At 36.2% G+C, this 19,464-nt stretch overlaps 1 protein-coding gene across 19 annotated transcripts in view; it reads right to left on the bottom strand.

The window, feature by feature from the left end:
* Positions 1-6,925: 6,925 nt before the first annotated feature.
* The window catches only part of LOC137032030 (nuclear factor 1 X-type-like), a 126,412-nt gene continuing 113,873 nt past the window's right edge, over positions 6,926-19,464 (bottom strand). For 7 of the 19 annotated variants that reach the window (XM_067403497.1, XM_067403501.1, XM_067403496.1 and 4 more), the window contains 3 exons: positions 18,060-18,216; positions 13,409-13,503; positions 6,926-7,891 (listed from right to left, as the gene is read on the bottom strand). In XM_067403497.1, the coding sequence (XP_067259598.1) occupies positions 7,877-7,891; positions 13,409-13,503; positions 18,060-18,216 (267 nt within the window). In that variant the 3' untranslated portion in view covers positions 6,926-7,876. Of the gene's footprint in view, positions 7,892-13,408; positions 13,504-18,059; positions 18,217-19,464 lie in introns of those variants that run through there. The other 12 variants (XR_010896649.1, XM_067403508.1, XM_067403510.1 and 9 more) reach the window with 4 other exon arrangements.

Below are 19,464 nucleotides of genomic sequence, written 5' to 3'. Positions count from 1 at the left end.
AATGGCTCACGCAATCCCGAATAAAGGCCTGTTCACACCAAGAACGATAACTATATTAGCATCCACACCAACACAATAACGTTCTGGGACCAGTTGTTCAAAAAGTTTAATCTGGATCAGAATGATCTGGATTCGGAAAGCCCATGTTTTGCTATCCAGGATCAGGTAATCCATCTTTTCTTTTGCCCCTAAAGGGACATGGTTCAATGCTTTTGCGGTCTAAGGTATCCCAATCTTACTAAAAAGTTTTGAACAACACAAACTAATGATTTTATCCAGATCAAAACTAAGATTGGTTCCTTTGAACATCCCATTTTCAAGATTTAATCCAATCCGAGAGCTGAAATCCGCATACTGGCCCCTGTTTATTAAAGCATGAGCTGCAGTTTTGTCTTCTGCTGCTTTAAATGCTCAAGCTTTTTAAAGCAGAATGGAATCTGATTGGCTGTCAATGTTATTGTTAATTATCTGGATAAAACGCTCTGAAAGTGATTCAGTGATTCAAAGACTCCTATTCTCGTTATGATCGTTAAAACTTTATAATTATCAATGATGATACATGTTAATAGTTATTGTCCTTGGCCTTTATGCATCTTTTATTTCCTCCAAAAATTGTTCACTGCTGAAAAATCTACTATAATGATTAATAAGTTGCACAGCTGCTTTTGAACTTATAGCTGGAATTGACATCAAGCTGTCCGTTTCTAGTTCAAGCCATTGACAACGAAGCTGCCGCCACATCTGGATCAATACTTCTGAATGCATGGCGTGTTGTTATTAGTGCATCATGTCTCCTGATCAAATCCATGCATAATGTGCAAATCATCAGTCAAGTTCTTTAAGCAGCTAGTCTCAAACAACCACTAAAAAAGGTGCTTTAATTACGCATGCGACAGTTTTTATGAATAAAACGGAAATAAATAGAAGACAAACAAGCATGACAAAACTGTTGTGCATCCCCTGGTCCAGTGCTCTCCACCTACAGCCAAAAAAGACCACACCGCTTCCCAAGACACGCCATTACTGCTGGTCTCAGATGTAGGAAGGGTCAGCGGGACAGTCCCGGGTCAGTTTCTACTCAGAGCCCACTGCGTTTGACCGAAGGGAGAGATGTGTATGATATAAACATGTGAAGCATACAGACAGGGATATAACATTAGAGTTTACAACATCTTGCTCAAGAGAAAAAGAGGTTCAACATTTTTTTTTCCAATTCTTTCATCAAAGAAGGGAGAGGAAGGAAAGATTAGGATAGACATCTACAGTGCCAAGAGCGAGAGAACGATAAAGACAGAGGTACGGAGAGAAAGGGACCCAATTTTTTTTTTGTCTTTATAACTTTTTTTTCCATCATCGTACAATAAAAAGAACGAAATCACATCCATTTTCGTGTAGTACTATATACTGTGTATACTGCTTGAGAAAGCTCAGAAGAAGGAAAGACGGGTGTTCATCATTTACAAGATGGTGTCTGTGAACAAAAGGCACTTTGAATGGGACAACCTTTAAATGCTCACCTATACACTACAGCACGAACACTATGGGAGCTCATTTACATACAGGAAGTGTTTCCAGGACGATATGGGGCGGCCGTGGCATATTTCTGCCTCTCGTCTCGAACCACGTGTGCTCTAAACTATGACTGACAAAACCCTACTCACGTTTACATCGACACGATCTCATCTAAATGAATCCGAGATTTGGAGCGAATGTGAACCGATTGCTTGTGACGAACCCTCTAATGTATTCTGAGTCTTGACCCCTAATAATGGCCATTCCTCCGACCAAAACATGCTTTTCTGCATATTCATCTGGTGTTTTGGTGCGTTCAAGTCCTCCTGGGAAGTTCGTTTTTATAAGTTGTGAAGCTGCAATTATGACGTTCAAATCATTTCGCGTGGAGTATGATGCCGCTGTACCTTCTTTACAAAAAATACAGCAAGGTTGTATTAATGCCTCCTTCACGTGCTATCGGAAATTCCCTACTTCCTCACTTCTGAAGTCATGATTACGAACTTGCTATCTAGATAGTCAGCTTGCAACTTCAGTCAAATACAGGCTATTTTTTCCCCTGTATAAAACAAAACAAACAGTATCCTTTAAATGATTAATCATATACAGTATGTGATTAACATGGCTGCGTGAGATTTTCCAGTTTTGTTGTTGAGCAACCGAAGCGTGAGCTGTTAAAGGCTGTGACTTAAGTCACTTGTAGTTCTTGTGTTTTTTATTTCTTCAGTGATTCTGCTTGTTAACAGCAGGTGTTCATCACTACTGCGCAATCATTACTTAATTAATTGCTTAATTATCTAACTAAATTTAACTCTGCTTGAGTGTTATTTTAACACTATTTAGAGAGGGACCATATGTACTCTGAGCAGAGTTGATTTAACAAGGGGGATTTTGCTGTGTAGTAAACTGGACATTCATGTCTCATATTTATGATAATTCAGATAGCATGTGAATGCAACATTAACTATTTCTACAAAATGATGAATAAAGAATGTGGCTCAGGTGTGTTTTTGCTTTTTATTCAAATCATGAAGGTGCTTTGAACTGAATCATTATATATTATTGCGTAGTTGTGCAATACTATCGTATCTTGTATGTGCAACTTAGCTGGCTAAAAACAGAAAATGCATCGATCGTTTGCTCCATGTCACGAGTTTTCCACTTAAAAAGACTCATAAATACGATCTTCCAGACATGACTTGAATGCACCATTTATCTGGACATTTGAAGGAGTAAGAAGGGGCACTGCTTTCTTAAAGGTTGTAGTAAAATGCCTTTTGTCAGAACCAATATATATATATATATATATAAAAATCTGAACCCCCCTTAGTGAATACAAAAGAGAAAAAGAGAGAAACAGAGGTTCGTAAAACTTGTCTCATCAGAAACAGTCGCTCTGGTGTGGTAATATTCGCTTATGAGTAACAGAAGCACCAGTATTTTCTTTTCTTTCTTTTTTCGTCATAATACATTTGCTTTTGTAAAATCGTTCCTTCAGCCCCACCCCTAAAATAGTTTAAAAACAAAAGCTTACAAATAAAACATTAAAAAAGATAAATGAAAAGTAAAAATGAAATTCCCCAACGCTTACAAAGACTGGGATTCTTTTTGTGGCCCTCATGTTTAGAGTCCAGGAGCTTGCAGACTTCAACTTTTTCTTTTCTTTTTTTTTTTTTTGTCTTTTTTCACTCGCTTCTCTTTCTTAAAAATCTGAAGACAAACACAGATATCTACCCAACACATTGCACACGGCTCAGTCCACATATAGCTTTTTTCTCTCAATAATAACACTTTTCAACAGAGAATTGAAAAATTGGTTTCTGTTCTGAAGGTGTGTTTGTGTCCGTTTTTGATCTATCCGCACCGACCTGATTGGACACTGCGCTTCTGAAGAGGTGATCTGAGATTTGTGGGTTTAATATGTTTGGACGTTTTTCCGATGACCTCACTGACTCGGGTTAAAGATCAAAAAATAACTAGACTGCCATAGAGCTAATTTCAAAGCGGAAGAACTATACATATGTCCATATATATATACACAGTATGAGTATGATATGTTCTGGATAACATAGATCTATAAATATGATGTTTGCAGTTGCTCATATGTTGTTTGCTAAGCCCATGATACATATTGTACATATTTTCTGTAGCTTATACATGAAGTGAAGACCCTGAATTGCATGTAAAGGGGACACCGAGGCACTTTGATGTGTTTCAAGTGGATGATGAAATCGTCAGCTCTCAGCCAATCAGAGTCCCTGACATGTGATTGACAGCCAGGCAGTCCAGTTATTTAGTGAGGTCAGTGGTTTGTATTGAAAATGACATTTTCTGTTTTGAGTTCATCTAAAACTTAAATACAATGTACATTTGCATACTGTAAAATCATGTTTGATAGAGGGGTTTGAGTTTAAAGGTTTCCCTTTGTCCTTTAATGATGTGGGTGTGTGTCATAGTGCAATGTTTGTGTATGTATGTACCACTATGCTGATAGGCTAAATGAAATGGCAGCCATATGTAGATTGTCTTGTGAGTGAGGCTGAACCGGTGAACTGAAAAAAAAAAAACTGAGTTGTGGAAAAAGAAAAAAGAAAAGTGAGGGTAACGTTATGAACGAACTGTAAAGTGATGGAGATTGTGATTGGTAGGAAGGGCAGAGCACTGTCGACATAATAGCGACCCCAAACATCTGGTTAATGGAGCTCGAAGAGGGAAACTAGAGATTGTCCATTTGTTCTTAACCTGTTATTTTAAAAACAAAAAACACTTTGGAAAGCACAATTCCACATGCGGTCTGTTCTGCCGGAGCAGGAGCGGCTACGTTATGCAAACTAAAATCGCGCAAAAACCAGAAAACAAACACAAGTGAAAGGGGCGAATGTCACAAAAACATGTCCAAGTCTCATTTCACCACTGAATCAAAAGAAATAAATTCAAAATTAGTAAAGAAAATTAAGCCTATTTTGGGGTTATTGAGATTTTTTGCACTGACAACAATTGAGTACATTTTTACGGAACCCTGCACATGACATGCAGGAAAAAGTAAATTGTGTGCAAGATGTATTAAATTTACTTTATTTACCAAATTTACGAACAATTTACTAATTCATTCCCTCGATTTATTAAATTCACGATCGATTTACTAATTCGTTCCCTCGATTTATTAAATTCACGATCGATTAACTAATTCGTTCCCTAGATTTACTAAATTTACTTGATTTACTAAATTTATGCATGATTTACTATTTCGTTCCCTCGATTTACTACATTTATGCAAAATTTACTATTTCATTCCCTCGATTTACTAAATTTACGAACAATTTACTAATTTGTTCCCTTGATTTGCATAATAGTGTGCACGATTTACTATGTCTTTCCCTCAATTCACTAAACTAGAGCACGATTTACTAATTCATTCCCTTGCTTTGCTAAATAGTGTGTACGATTTACTATTTTGTTCCCTAGATTAACTAAAATTATGAATGATTTACTAAATTTACTCGATTTACCAAATTTACGCACAATTTACTATTTCATTCCCTCAATTTACCAAATTTACGCATGATTTACTAATTAATTCCCTCGATTTATTAAATTCATGAACGATTTACTAATTCATTCCCTAGATTTACTAAATTTGCGCACAATTTACTAATTCGTTCCCTCGCTTTGCTAAATAGTGTGCACAATTTACTATTTCGTTCCCTAGATTTACTAAAATTATGCCTGATTTACTAAATTTACTCGATTTACCAAATTTATGCACAATTTAATATTTCATTCCCTCGATTTATTAAATTCACGATCGATTAACTAATTCGTTCCCTAGATTTACTAAATTTACTTGATTTACTAAATGTATGCATGATTTACTATTTCGTTCCCTCGATTTACTACATTTATGCAAAATTTACTATTTCGTTCCCTAGATTCACTAAAATTATGCATGATTTACTAATTCGTTCCCTCGCTTTGCTAAATAGTGTGCACAATTTACTATTTCATTCCCTCGATTTACTAAATTTAATCACAATTTACTGATTTGTTCCCTTGATTTGCTAAATTGTGTGCATGATTTACTATTTGTTCCCTCAATTTACTAAATTTATACGCAATTTACTATTTCGTTCCCTCGATTTACTAAATTTATACGCAATTTACTATTTCGTTCCCTCGATTTACTAAATTTATGTACGATTTACTCATTTGTTCCCTTGATTTAAAAAATCATGTGCATAATTTATAAATCAAGGGAACAAATTAGTAAGTCATGCACATCATTTAGCCTGTTTTTTTTTCCTGCATGTCATGTGCGGGGCTCCGTACATTTTCATTTTCTTTTTCATTAAATAAAAATAATAATAAATGTTTTGCATTACAACACGGTAATGAGAATTAGATTTAATTTATCAGACTTAATTATTATGAAAATAATTTCACATTAAAATTATACTGATTATTTATTCATTAAATAAGCTTATTTCAAATCATCATATTTCTTTCTTATTTTCTTTTTATTTTTATTATTTCATATTTTTTAATTTGGTTTTGGGGTGAAATATGACATGGAAAGATTTTGTGACATCCACCAAAAAAATGTAGTACTGCAAAACCAAACTCAAAGTAAAGAAGAAGAAGCCCTTGTGTTCAGGGCCGACTGTAAGATACTGATGCACAACCACTCAGACTGATCGATGGTAGTGAAGAGGTCAGCGATGGATGCGCCTAGGGCTGCACGATTAATCGCATGCTATTCTCACGCGCATTTCGTCAGTAAAGCCGGTTCCCTGATTACCGCTAATTGCGCTAAATCACCATCACCTGCTTTCAAATGAAGCGGCATTTAATAGACAGAGCCGTAGATCACTGAAAAGCCACGCAATATCGCGTTCATATCGCAGATGAATCGCCTTCGATAATGAACGCGATATTGCGTGGCTTGTCTGTGAACTACGGCTCCGTCTATTAAAAGGCGCTCCGTTTAAAAACAGGTGATGGCGATTTAGTGGTAATCAGGGAACCGGCTTTACTGACGAGACACGCATGACAATCTCATGCGATTAATCGTGCAGCCCTAGATGCGCCAAAACCCTTTAATGACCCAAATCACTGGCCTTTTAATTAGGGCTGCACGATTAATCGCATGAGATTGTCATGCGTGTCTCGTCAGTAAAGCCGGTTCCCTGATTACCGCTAAATCGCCATCACCTGTTTTTAAACGGAGCGCCTTTTAATAGACGGAGCCGTAGTTCACAGACAAGCCACGCAATATCGCGTTCATTATCGAAGGCGATTCATCTGCGATATGAACGCGATATTGCGTGGCTTTTCAGTGATCTACGGCTCTGTCTATTAAATGCCGCTTCATTTGAAAGCAGGTGATGGTGATTTAGCGGTAATCAGGGAACCGGCTTTACTGACGAAATGCGCGTGAGAATAGCATGCGATTAATCGTGCAGCCCTACTTTTAATTCATAAACACTACAAAATGAAAAATTATCTTTGAGTCACAAGCTGGACATTAAGGTCACTCGTGCTTGACCCTTCCCACTCCTGTGATCAGCGGTCTATATGATGCTGTGATGTGCGTCTCGGTGTAGTGCGGTGTGTTTGTGTTCTATTGCTCTGCTGGTACACATCTGTGTGTGTTTTACCTTAGACACATGTAGCCTGACTCCACATCGCAAATCTAAGGCCAAAGCATCTGTCAACCCTTTTCATTAATCATATAGTGCATACGTTTAGGTGAATTGCACACGGTTAGTGTTATCTGTTGTTTCGCTCACAGTCTATTGCTTGTCAACGGGTAAACAGCGAGAGGATGTCGAGTTCACACTGCACTGGAGGCCGTCATCAAGATCAGCAAATCCGGAGCCAATCAGAGGGCTCCTGCCGAGTCTCTCCATCCAATCACACGCATCCATGATTGACATCATCCAGGTTCCATTTCAAATATCCCTTTTCAAGGAGTTCAACTTCCGAATAGAGTTCTGACTGGGAAGAGATGGATTTTCCTCAGCATGGCGTATGACTGGCGGATGTATGAACAAATTAAAAAAAGGTCAACAGGATTGGTCAGTGTGCTGGATGCCTCAGGAACACGACAAAGATGTCGAGAGCTGGTTCATCATTGCTTTGGATGGTTTGGATGGTTCTCCGAGCTCTCCAGACTGGCAGGGTAATGCCGAGGTTTTCCAGATTTGCCAGGTTTTTGGGAATTGTGTGTGTGTGTGTGTGTGTGTGTGTGTTTGTGTCTGAGTGAGACTTTACAGGGGGGCATGTGGGAAAGTTCCATACTTAGCTTCGTGACTCCACTTCCAGTTTTCATTGTGGATTTTTGTCTGTGTGTTCATGAAAAGTCTTGTCAAAGGAACCATGACTGTAAGAAAAGGAAAACAAAAAAATTAAAATTCAACAGAAGCAAACTAAAACCTTAGTTCAGTCCCACATTCCTGCCTAATAGCTGGGATTTCTAACCAATTCATTTTCAAATAGTTCACTCAAAAATGAAAATGTTAATTTTACTCATGTCATTCAAAACCCAGGACTTTTTTGCTTCCGTGGAACAAATTTTGTTTGCCGTTACAAATGTGCAATATCTGAATATACATAGACTGAGTTAATACTAAATAATGACTTTTTTTATTTAAATTTTAGGGTCAGTAATTTTTTTCTAAAGAAATGAATATTTTCATTCATTAAGGAAGCATCAAACTGATCAAAAGTGTCAAAAACAGTAATATTGTTACACTTTAGTTAGTCTTTGTATGTATATGGTATTAAGAAGGTATTCATAATGTACATTATAATGCAATATATTGTTTCATAAGTAATTGTAACCAACGTTAAAATACATTATAATATTTGCAGATTCCATGTGACATCTGAAATCGATTGCTTGTCATGTATATTAACATAAGTGTTACAATGTATTATAAACGTGGTTACAATTATTCATAAGACCATACAATGCATTACACGATGCATTACCAGGCATAATTAATGCATTAAAAAAACTTTGGTAACACTGTACAATAAGGTTTCATTAGTTAACATTAGTAAACTATATTACTTAACTTGGACTAAGAATGAACAACACTTCTACAGCAATTATTAATCTCAGTTAATGTTAATTTCAACATTTACTAATACATATTTTAAAACAAATATTGTATTTGTTAACATTAGTTAATGCACAGTGAACTAACATGAACAAACAATGAACAGTATTTTTAATAACTAATGTTAAAGATTAACAAACACTGTAACAAATGTATTGCTCATTGTTAGTTCATGTTAGTTAATATATTAACTAATGTTAATAAATGAGACCATACTTATTGTAAAGTCTCAAGTGTTACCAGTACTTTTTTATAATACATTATATATAAAGGCTTTAAGTAGTGTTACCAAGATTTATATTTCAAATAAATGTTCTTTTGAACTTTCCATTCATTAAAGAATCATGGGGAAAAAAAGGGTTTCCAGAGAAATATGAAGCAGCACACCTGTTTTCAACATTGATAATAATAATAACAATAATTATAATTGTTTCTAGAGCATCAAATCAAAATGATTTCTGAAGGGTCATGTGACATTGAAGACTGGAGTAATGATGCTATTTTAATGCTACAGTTATTTTAAATTTTAATAAATATTTCACAATAGCACTGGCCCTTGGCCCTTCTTTCAAAAACTTACAAAACCTTACCAACCCCAAACATTTGAAAGGTAGTGTATATAAAACACTTTTCCAGTCTTGGAAAATTCCTTGACATTTCCAGGTTCATGTGGTTTTGGAATGACATGAAGGCAAGTACAGTATATGCAGTGCCGTTTCTAGGCATAGGCAAGCAAGGCGGTCGCCTAGGGCGCAAACAGCTGGGGGGCGCCAGTGAGAGCCCCCGCCCCTCCAAGATTTTTTATTTATTTATTGTATTATTATTATTATTATTATTACTAATATTATTATTTCGTACTTTTGCTATTTTGAGGCATTATGATTAGGCTAACGTTACTTGCGATTATCTGAGTGACAAGTCTCCTGGTGATAGGCTAGTGGATCGCATCGGGATGTTAAGTGAGCTCTCAGATTCAACCGCTGCTGTTAATAAGAGAATAGAGAAATGAGACGTAGAAGGCGGCAGGGAACGTCGTTATCCATGCTTACTGGATTAAGTGTTTTAGTTTCAGAAAGAGGATGAGAAAAAGAAAGCGAAATATGCAGGTATGTTACTAATTGATTAATTGTTCTGTTCTATACAAGTTGCTCCATCATCACGAGCAAAACATGACACTGCATATTAACACAGGACAGGTTTACCACGTCATGCTCATTTCAGCAACGGAATATTAATTTATAGCATAATAAAGTTGAATAAAAAAATCATTATCAGAGATGGCTGTTTAGTGTAAATTGACCAAGTGATAGTACCATAACTATGACAAGTTTGACAACCAGCGTGGACCTGCCAAACGAACATAGCTTCAACAGAAAAACAAACAAAAAATAAATAAATAAAAATTAGTTTACATGAATTCAGTGCATATCAAGAAATAACTTAAAAACATCAAATATATACATTTCTTCATGCTGTAATAGTGCAGTTGAAGTCACAGACAGACAGGCATTGTGATTTGGGTGTGTAGATCACGAGAATCTGTTTCTGCTGGAGAGTTTTATATTAATTCTACAAACAATCATAAGGTGCACTCAACACATTTTTGGAGAAACACAAGGCAGATGCTACTGTAGAAAGAGAAGCTAAAACAATTATAGAACATAAATGAGTGGTGTATTGTTATTCAACACATTTTTTAACTTTGGAGAAAAAAAAACATTCTTAAAAATATTTTATTTCTGTAGGCTACATGAACACCAAAATACCATCTTCATTAGATTGTATTTAGAGTTAAACTAATAACAGTTTCATGTAGTTTATTTTATTAACTATCATTTTTGTGAGTAGAATACAATTTTAACTAGCTTAAGAGTTTCAGTTTGCTCTGAAATATATGTTTAAAATTTTTTTTTCATCATCTTTTTTTCATGCATGGGTTCTTATAAATATTTTTGTAAATATATAACATGCAGAGAGCTAGTAGAATTGACTCACAAAAATGGGGGGGGGGGGGGGGTGTTAATAGGAATCTTGCCTAGGGTGCCAAAAAGTCTAGAAACGGCCCTGAGTATATGCAAACACTAGATTTCATTGTTAAGAGAACCATTTCTTTAACATTTGTTTCTATCAGTGCAGGCCTACATCACACAATTCAGAGGAAATACAGTGACAGTTCTCAGAATAACCACTAGAGTCCAGTGGACACACTGCTGAACACTCATACACTACACAGACCAGCTCAGAGAGCACAGTGTCGCTGCGTTTATGTTACTGCTTCCTCTGGCAAAACAAATGCTTAAACAATGACGGTGTCTGAAGAGAAAAACAAGACTTACTGATGTTTTAAGTTACAGGAAGTTTAACTTTTAAATTCTACGGACCCCTGTAGGACCCATATTATTTTTTCATTTCTTTCTCGCCAGTAGTGTCCATCCTTTTTCTTAAGTTCCCTCGAGTTGAAGTTCATGTTCAACAACCTATGACATCATGTCTGGTTGCTGAGGGCAACCAGACAGTCGGGACGTGACACTCTCTCTCTCTCTCTCTCCCCCTCAGTATGTCAGACTTTCTCTCTTGCATAGATCTGCATGTTAAAAGTACTTTTTAACACATGTGAACTAAATCAATGCTCAGTCTGTCACAGCATATCCACCTGCAATATGTAAAAACTATATTACTTGCTAGTTAGTAAGTTAAAAATGACAAAAGATAGCGAGAACGACAGTATTACCCACACTGTGGGCTAAACTTTTTTCCTCAGCTGAAATATTATAACTAGAAGTTTACTAGGATTCATCAAGGATCTTTTTCCCTGCAGAGCTCCATGTGGTGGCACATATGTGGAAAATTCTTTGCAATGAGCCAGAACAAGAACAGGGAGAAAATCATAATGGGTCTTCTTCACGTTTTTGTGACAGGTGGCATTGAACCAAGAGATGGAGAAAGACTAATCTCATATCTAATAGAGCTGCACATTCATCTGTACTGCCATTACATAATTCCAAAGCCCATAAGGACTAATATATATATATATTAATTTTATTCAGCAAGGATGCATTCAATTTATCAAAAGTGAGAGTAAAGACATTTATGTTACAAAAAATTTCAAATACATTAAATATTTCAAATAAATGCTGTTCTTTTAAACTTTTATTAATCAAAGAAAGAAAAAATATATATCATGGTTTCCATGAAAATATGAAGCAACACAACTGTTTTCAACATTTATAATAATTTTTAAGTTAATAAATGTATTATTGTATTAATGTATGTATATTAGAATGATTTATGAAGGATCATGTGACACTGAAGACTGGAGTAATGATGCTGAAAATTCAGCTTTGATCACAGGAATAAATTACATTTTAAACTATATTCACATAGAAATCAGTTCTTTTAAACTGTAAAAATATTTCACAATATTACTGTTTTTACTATATGTTTGATCAAATAAATGCAAACTTGGTGAGCAGAAGAATCTTTTCAAAAACATTAAGGGCCAGATTTAATAAACAGGGCAAATTAGCTTGAGAGCACAATCCCATAAAAGTTCTGATGGGAGTGGAAAGTTCTGCGCGTAATCTACTGACGACATTCAAATTAAAGAAACAAACGCAGCCAGATCATTTCCATAATGACCAACGCAATCTACCAAGAGCAACACAAATAAGTGTCTGATTTAAAACATGCTTTTTGGGTGTTAAATAATGGTACAAATGCCAGGAAACTGACTAGCAGAAACCTTAGTAAATCATCTTGCATGATTCATTTATATAGTCTCCTCCCATAAATTTTGCATCCGAAAGGGAAACTCGTACAAATGCATATGCAATAAGGACAGCCGCAAAAATAACTGTGTCCATGCACTAATTTTTCACCGCGTGAAAAAGTATTTAGTAAATGCTGACAGTAGTTTTTTAACACCGATGGTGGGTTTGTGTTGGCGCAAGCTGGTCCTAAGACACCAAACGTTCGTTCGGTAGTGTATAAAATCTTACTAGAAGTATTGCAAAATAGATTTTCACTGCTAATGTTCTAAATTTTCCCACCATCAATCAACAGACGCGTTAAAAAGTATGTTTTGTTAAGTGTCTAAATGTTTATGCAGGATTTACAATACAAAGAACAGGACAATGTAACGTCATACTTACTTGCATAATAAATCTGATGAATCATAAGACATTTGGTTTTGGAGTCAATGAGGAGGAGGAAACAATTGTTTCCATGTGTATGGTCTCAGTGTTAGCGCTTGTGGTTTTTGTAGCTGGTGCGAGTGGGAACACGGCCACAAAATCCATTTGACATGAGCAGCAAACCCCCAGAGAGCCTAGACTGCTACCAACCACACGCACTTAACAGCGCTCAGACCCGCTGATCAAAAACACATGATTGATGGATGGACTGAAGAGCCTGCTATTTTCAATTTAAAGGAATATTCTGGGTTTTTTTCAACCTAATGTCTACGTGCCGCATCTGCTGATTACCACAGACTCATCCCTCAGTGTGTATAAACAAACAGGACATGCGTTTACAGTAAATACACTTTCATTAGAAGCCTACCAGACAAGCAGGCCCGAGGGTTTAAACGCAGAAATGTGTGTTCGAGAGTGAAATCAAAATAGACAAAATGCTCCCCGCTTGCCTGCTAAGCTTCAATTGAAAGTGTATTTACTGCAAACATGTTTCCCGGTTGTTTATACACATACTGTCTGTGGTAGGCTAATTAACAGCATGCCGCACATGTCCCTGAAGTAAGTCTGCGTGTGTGCATGTACCTGAGTCTGCTGTGGGATGTTCAGAAAGTTGTTGTCCCGTGATCCGATGCCGACAAACCTGTTGGAAGCTGTGGAGCCTGGCGCTGGGTATGCTGCTGGGACACACACACGTCTGTCAGCATTCACAGCTGTGATTTTTGTACTTGCATTGTAAAAATTTCAAGCTCATTTTTTAATTACTGCCACTAAAATGCAAAATAAACATGTGGGTTGAAGTGTGCACTATATGGAATTACACTTTATTTTAGGGTCCAATTCTTCCTTTTAACTAGTTGCCTTTTAATATGCATATTAGCTGTTTATTAGAACTTGTAAAGCACATATTAATGCCTTATTCTGCACGACCTTTTTCTACATCCCTTAACACTACCCATTACCTAAACTTAAATGTTACAAAAGTACCTTATTAGGAGTTTATTGAGGCAAAATTGTAGTTAATAGTGAATATGTGTTCTTAAATGTTACCGTCAATTCTGCTCAAACAGAGGAGATCTGAATTAAACTTAAAACAAACAGATGCAAAGACTAGACCCACAGAAATGCTTACATTTTTATAATGTTTCCACCTAATTTCTAACATAAGAGCAGGTGCGACCATTTTAAATTTGATGTTCAATGGTCATCTCCAGTTATTTTAGCTGTGGAAAAACAGTTCATTATGCCGACTGACTGTAAACTGGTGTTTGTTTTTGTATTGTTTTAATTTATTAATGTACTAATAAACACACTAGTTTGCAGCGCAAACAGTTTTACCGTATACTACACTTTGTTAAGTCGGTCACACACCAGACGAGAAGTCTTGTGTCATCCATACACAGAATATATCTTGCTTATATGTTGAAAAATAACTTAAGGTCTTTATTTCCATCAAAACTGAATTTAAAACCAGAATATATGGCCTCATATATTACAAGTTATGTTAAATATTTCAAGAGGGTGACCAACGGTTGTGTGTTTAGGGTCAGGGGATGGTTAGGACAATATATCAATTAAATTGAAAAAAATTAAACAACTGAATAATTCCTGAAAATGTATATTACAAATGCAGTATTGAATAGTAAGTGCTCTAAAATCGTATAAACTGCTAGTAGATACAAAAAAAAAAAAGGTCCTAAAAATGCGGTCCGACTCTAACCAAAGAGTCAAGGTTTGGCTGGTCAGCACTACCAGTTTGTCTTCTGTTGGCTTTAATGACACAGCTCAGGATAGTCAATATTGAAGGGCTTGGCACTGAGAACCCATAATCAAACATTAGCAAACACACCAGCCAAAAAACTGCCACTGAGATGAATGGGAATGCTAATGGATAGATTTCTCTAGGTATTATAGTCCTTGGACCAATGGCAGACAGAATGAGTGCTTGAAATATGTTTGAAATCTTTTTTTTTTTTTTTCAGTTCACGCTGCTGGTTGTGTAGAAATCACATTTTTAACAGTATTAAGTGCAGCACCTGCATCAACCCGATTTTTATAGAAAACGTATAATTTTCATCGGAGTCATGATAACTATATTTGCCTGCTCAGGAGTGCTAAAGGTTTTTGATAAATGGCTGATGTGGATTAAACTGCATTTTGGAAGGGAAGATTTGAATGTGTGAAAAAAAATAAAAACTTTCAGTTAAAAAACACCTAAATTTAAAAATTCATTGGGCTTTTAAATTCACATTTAAAATTCACAGCAGTTGTGCAAAGTAGGAGGGAGGATTTTTGAATGGAAAAATTCAAATTTTCAGTTCAAAATTCAAATTCAAACAGTCTAAAATCCACTTTCAATTTTTAAACTCAGAGAAGTTGTGAAAAAAAGGGAAGGACGATTTGAATGGAAAAAACAAATATATATATATATTTATATATATCAAACATTCAGTTGAAAACAGCAAAATGTAAATTTGAAAAAAATAAAAATAAAAATAAATTCACTTTTAAAATCAAATGTCAAATTCAGGGCAGTTGTGCGGAGTGGACTCCATGAGATAAGAGGTGTTTATGAGACTGAGTGTGTTTGCAAGTATGTGAATGTGTGTGTTGTGTGTGAGTGTGTGATTGAGTCTGAAATATGACTGAAAAAAGGCTGTTGTGTGTAAAAGCACTGAAAGATGGAAGGTAAAAAAAAAAAGTGATACAACAGGTTGAGACCGATACACCATTCCATAGATATGAAATGAACGAATGAGAAAACACAGTAAGAAAAAGAACATTCATGTGTGAGGAGGGAAAAAAAGAAGGGATGGTCTTCTGAAAGATTTTGCTTGACCAGGCTCCTCCTTTTGCCCACCCGCCCTGCGGACAGCACCCGACACACACACATCCCAAGCAAAGACCCAAAACCCAGTGCCGCCCGCTCTCACACACTGCCAGACACATCACAAATCCCTTCACCTGCACGTCTACACACATTTCCTTTTTGTATTTAGTTTGATGTGTCAATGGAAAGGCACTTAATGTGGGGCGTCATTTTTTTGTTTGTTTGTTTGGAGTCCGTGCCAGCTGCCCTGAATTTGATCTCTTGAAAGAAGAAAAGAAAGAAAGAAAAATGAAAAGTGAGAGCGATGAGGAGGGATGTTGATTTATGGGAATTATTGGCTGATTTTTTTGCCAATGGGAGGCAGCAAAGTGTCTCCATCCCCATTCAATTGCAAAAGTCTGTGACTGATTGCAATCGGATAAATAAATGAAAAAGCAGGATGAAAAGGGAACTGAACAAGGAAAATGAACAAAGAAAAAAGGAAGATGGAGAAGAGCAGGGCATCTAAAGCCAGAAATATACTTTACGCAAGTATGCAAATGCAGACAGGAATGCTTAGTCTGGTATTGTACATACAAGGGTGTGTTATTGTTGCGTTAACATTTCAGTACTCAAGGGGGCGCTAGAGTTTCCTTTAAATATCTGTACCACTAAACCTGTTACTTTATTATAGCTAGATATAACTGTATGGAGCCCCGCACATGACATGAAGGAGAAAAAAAAATAGTAGGCTAAATCGTGTGCACAACTGACTAATTTGTTCCCTCGATTTATAAATCGTGTGCACGATATAGTAAATCGAGAGAACAAATTAGTAAATTGTGCGCACGATTTAGCAAATCGAAGGAACGAAATAGTAAATTGCATGCACGATTTAGCAAATTGAGGGAACAAAATAGTAAATTGTGTGCACAATTTAGCAAATTGAGGGAACAAAATAGTAAATTGTGTGCACAATTTAGCAAATCGAGGCAATGAAACAGTAAATCGTGCATAAGATATAACAAATCGAGGGAATGAATTAGTAAATCGTGCGCATGATTTAGCAAATCGAGGGAATGAATTAGTAAATCGTGCATACGATATAGCAAATCGAGGGAACGAAATAGTAAATTGTGCGCACGATTTAGCAAATCGAGGGAACGAAATAGTAAATCGTGCGCACGATTTAGCAAATCAAGGGAACGAAATAGTAAATCGTGCGCACGATTTAACAAATTGAGGGAACAAAATAGTAAATCGTGAACACGATTTAGCAAATCGAGGGAATGAAATAGTAAATTGTGCACACAATTTAGCAAATTGAGGGAACAAAATAGTAAATTGTGTGCACAATTTAGCAAATCGAGGCAATGAAACAGTAAATCGTGCATAAGATATAACAAATCGAGGGAATGAATTAGTAAATCGTGCGCATGATTTAGCAAATCGAGGGAATGAATTAGTAAATCGTGCATACGATATAGCAAATCGAGGGAATGAATTAGTAAATCGTGCATACGATATAGCAAATCGAGGGAACGAAATAGTAAATTGTGCGCACGATTTAGCAAATCGAGGGAACGAAATAGTAAATCGTGCACACGATTTAGCAAATCAAGGGAACGAAATAGTAAATCGTGCACACGATTTAACAAATTGAGGGAACAAAATAGTAAATTGTGCACACGATTTAGCAAATCGAGGGAATGAAATAGTAAATTGTGCACACGATTTAGCAAATCGAGGGAATGAAATAGTAAATTGTGCACACAATTTAGCAAATGGCGGGAACAAAATAGCAAATCGTGCACACGATTTAGCAAATCGAGGGAACGAAATAGTAAATCGTGCACACGATTTAGCAAATCGAGGGAACGAAATAGTAAATTGTGCACACGATTTAGCAAATCGAGGGAACGAAATAGTAAATCGTGCGCACGATTTAACAAATTGAGGGAACAAAATAGTAAATCGTGAACACGATTTAGCAAATCGAGGGAATGAAATAGTAAATTGTGCACACAATTTAGCAAATGGCGGGAACAAAATAGCAAATCGTGCACACGATTTAGCAAATCGAGGGAACGAATTAGTAAATCATGCACACGATTTACTAATTAATTCCCTCGATTTACTTTTTTTTCTTGCATATCCTTTGCAGGGCTCCATATAAACGTAAAATGCTTAAATAACTTTAAGAGAAAATGGACCATAACAGACGATATTTATGCAAAAATTTTTGAACACAGCGACAGGTGAAATTAAACTTGCGTAGCTAGAACTGTCTGCGTCGCTGTACTTGCGTAGGGTATGTTTAGCTAATCGTGGCCCTATCACTCAAAGAGTTGATGAGTTGTTTCAGCGCAGCGGTAATGGGGCGATTTCAAGGGCTCTGGTGGGTCTGGTGCTTGAGCGGACACTTACAGGGCGAGGCCGGGGAGCCGACTCCGCTCTCGGGGTGTGTGTGGCTGGGTTTGTGCTCGGGCAGGGGGAGGGGCATCGGCACCGGCCGCGCTACCGGAGGAGGAGGAGGTGGCAGTAAGAAGGAGCCGGGCAGTTTGTTCTGACCGCTCCCGTTAGGCTGCAGATACACACACACACACACATACAGATGGTGAGGGGGTGAAAGAGGCACACACTCACACACAGATACAGAAATGTGGAGGCGTGCAATCACAAAAGATGAGATTGGAATGTTACAAACGTACAAAGACACTGAAAACTTAATAAACGTACACACATACACCGAGTTATTAAAGTGTCATATAACATAACATTTTAGTTCGGCTCAGTTTTGAAAGAGGCAAAAACTTACATCTACATTTATTTTACCAATTGACCTTTTGCTAAACTCCGCCCATAAAACTCTCATTTGCAGTCTCACAATTTTTAATCATGTTATTGTGTTTTATTTATAAAACAAAAAGGCAATTCTCTCCAACCTACATAAGACTAATATTAAATCTTTACATATTTACTTTTGAATTATTATTTTTTAAAATAATTTGTTAATTATTATATTAGCACCGAAAAGGACATAAAAGCATCATAACAGCACTATATTCCAAGCGAAGATATACAATAGCTTTGTGTGAGGAACATACTGAAATTTCATTGGCTACTCAAAGAAAATCCTCCCTCAAATCACATGTATACCTGCGTTTAATCTAAAAAATTTTAAATGTTTATAGAAGGCAAGATTTTGTCAGTGAACAAATGAACAATTTCAGTCTGTTCCTAACACAAACTACTGTAAAAAAGAATTGTTGGTTTAACCTAAAAAAGTAAGTTACCTGGTTGCCTTAAAATTTTTAGTTAATTTAAATTAAAGATTTGAGTTAATACAATGAAGGCGATTGGTTTAATCAACAGAAACTCAAAATATTATGTTATCTGAACCACATTAATTATCAAACTATATTTGACAAAAGAAAAAATGTGATAAATCATGAAAATAATTTTTTACAGTGTATGACTTCAGATATAGCACATTATGCTTTCATAAATTTTCCCCTTATTTTGGGGAAATATAACAAGTTTTTTTTTTTTTTTAAGCTTTGCAGTGGTGCAAAGAAAACAGATGCTTAATGAACTGAACGACTCAACTGATTAAAATTTGTCCCCACACCACTTTTTAGAGCAATTTTAGGTTCTACATCACATCCACATGATGATGCATCCAATCATTGTTTAGCAGGACCATATCTGTTTAGAAAAATATGTTTTAGTGTTTAATGACACTTTACAAGGAATGAGAGGATGAAATCAAACTCAAAACATGAGAAACGGAGACTGTCAAGTGTTAGATAATGGAGAGAAAGAGAAAGGA

The sequence above is a fragment of the Chanodichthys erythropterus genome, chromosome 12 (genome assembly GCF_024489055.1).
Source record: "Chanodichthys erythropterus isolate Z2021 chromosome 12, ASM2448905v1, whole genome shotgun sequence".
Classification (NCBI taxonomy): Eukaryota; Metazoa; Chordata; class Actinopteri; order Cypriniformes; family Xenocyprididae; genus Chanodichthys; species Chanodichthys erythropterus.
Note: the sequence above shows the minus strand (reverse complement) of the source record. Positions and strands in the feature narration are given on the sequence as shown.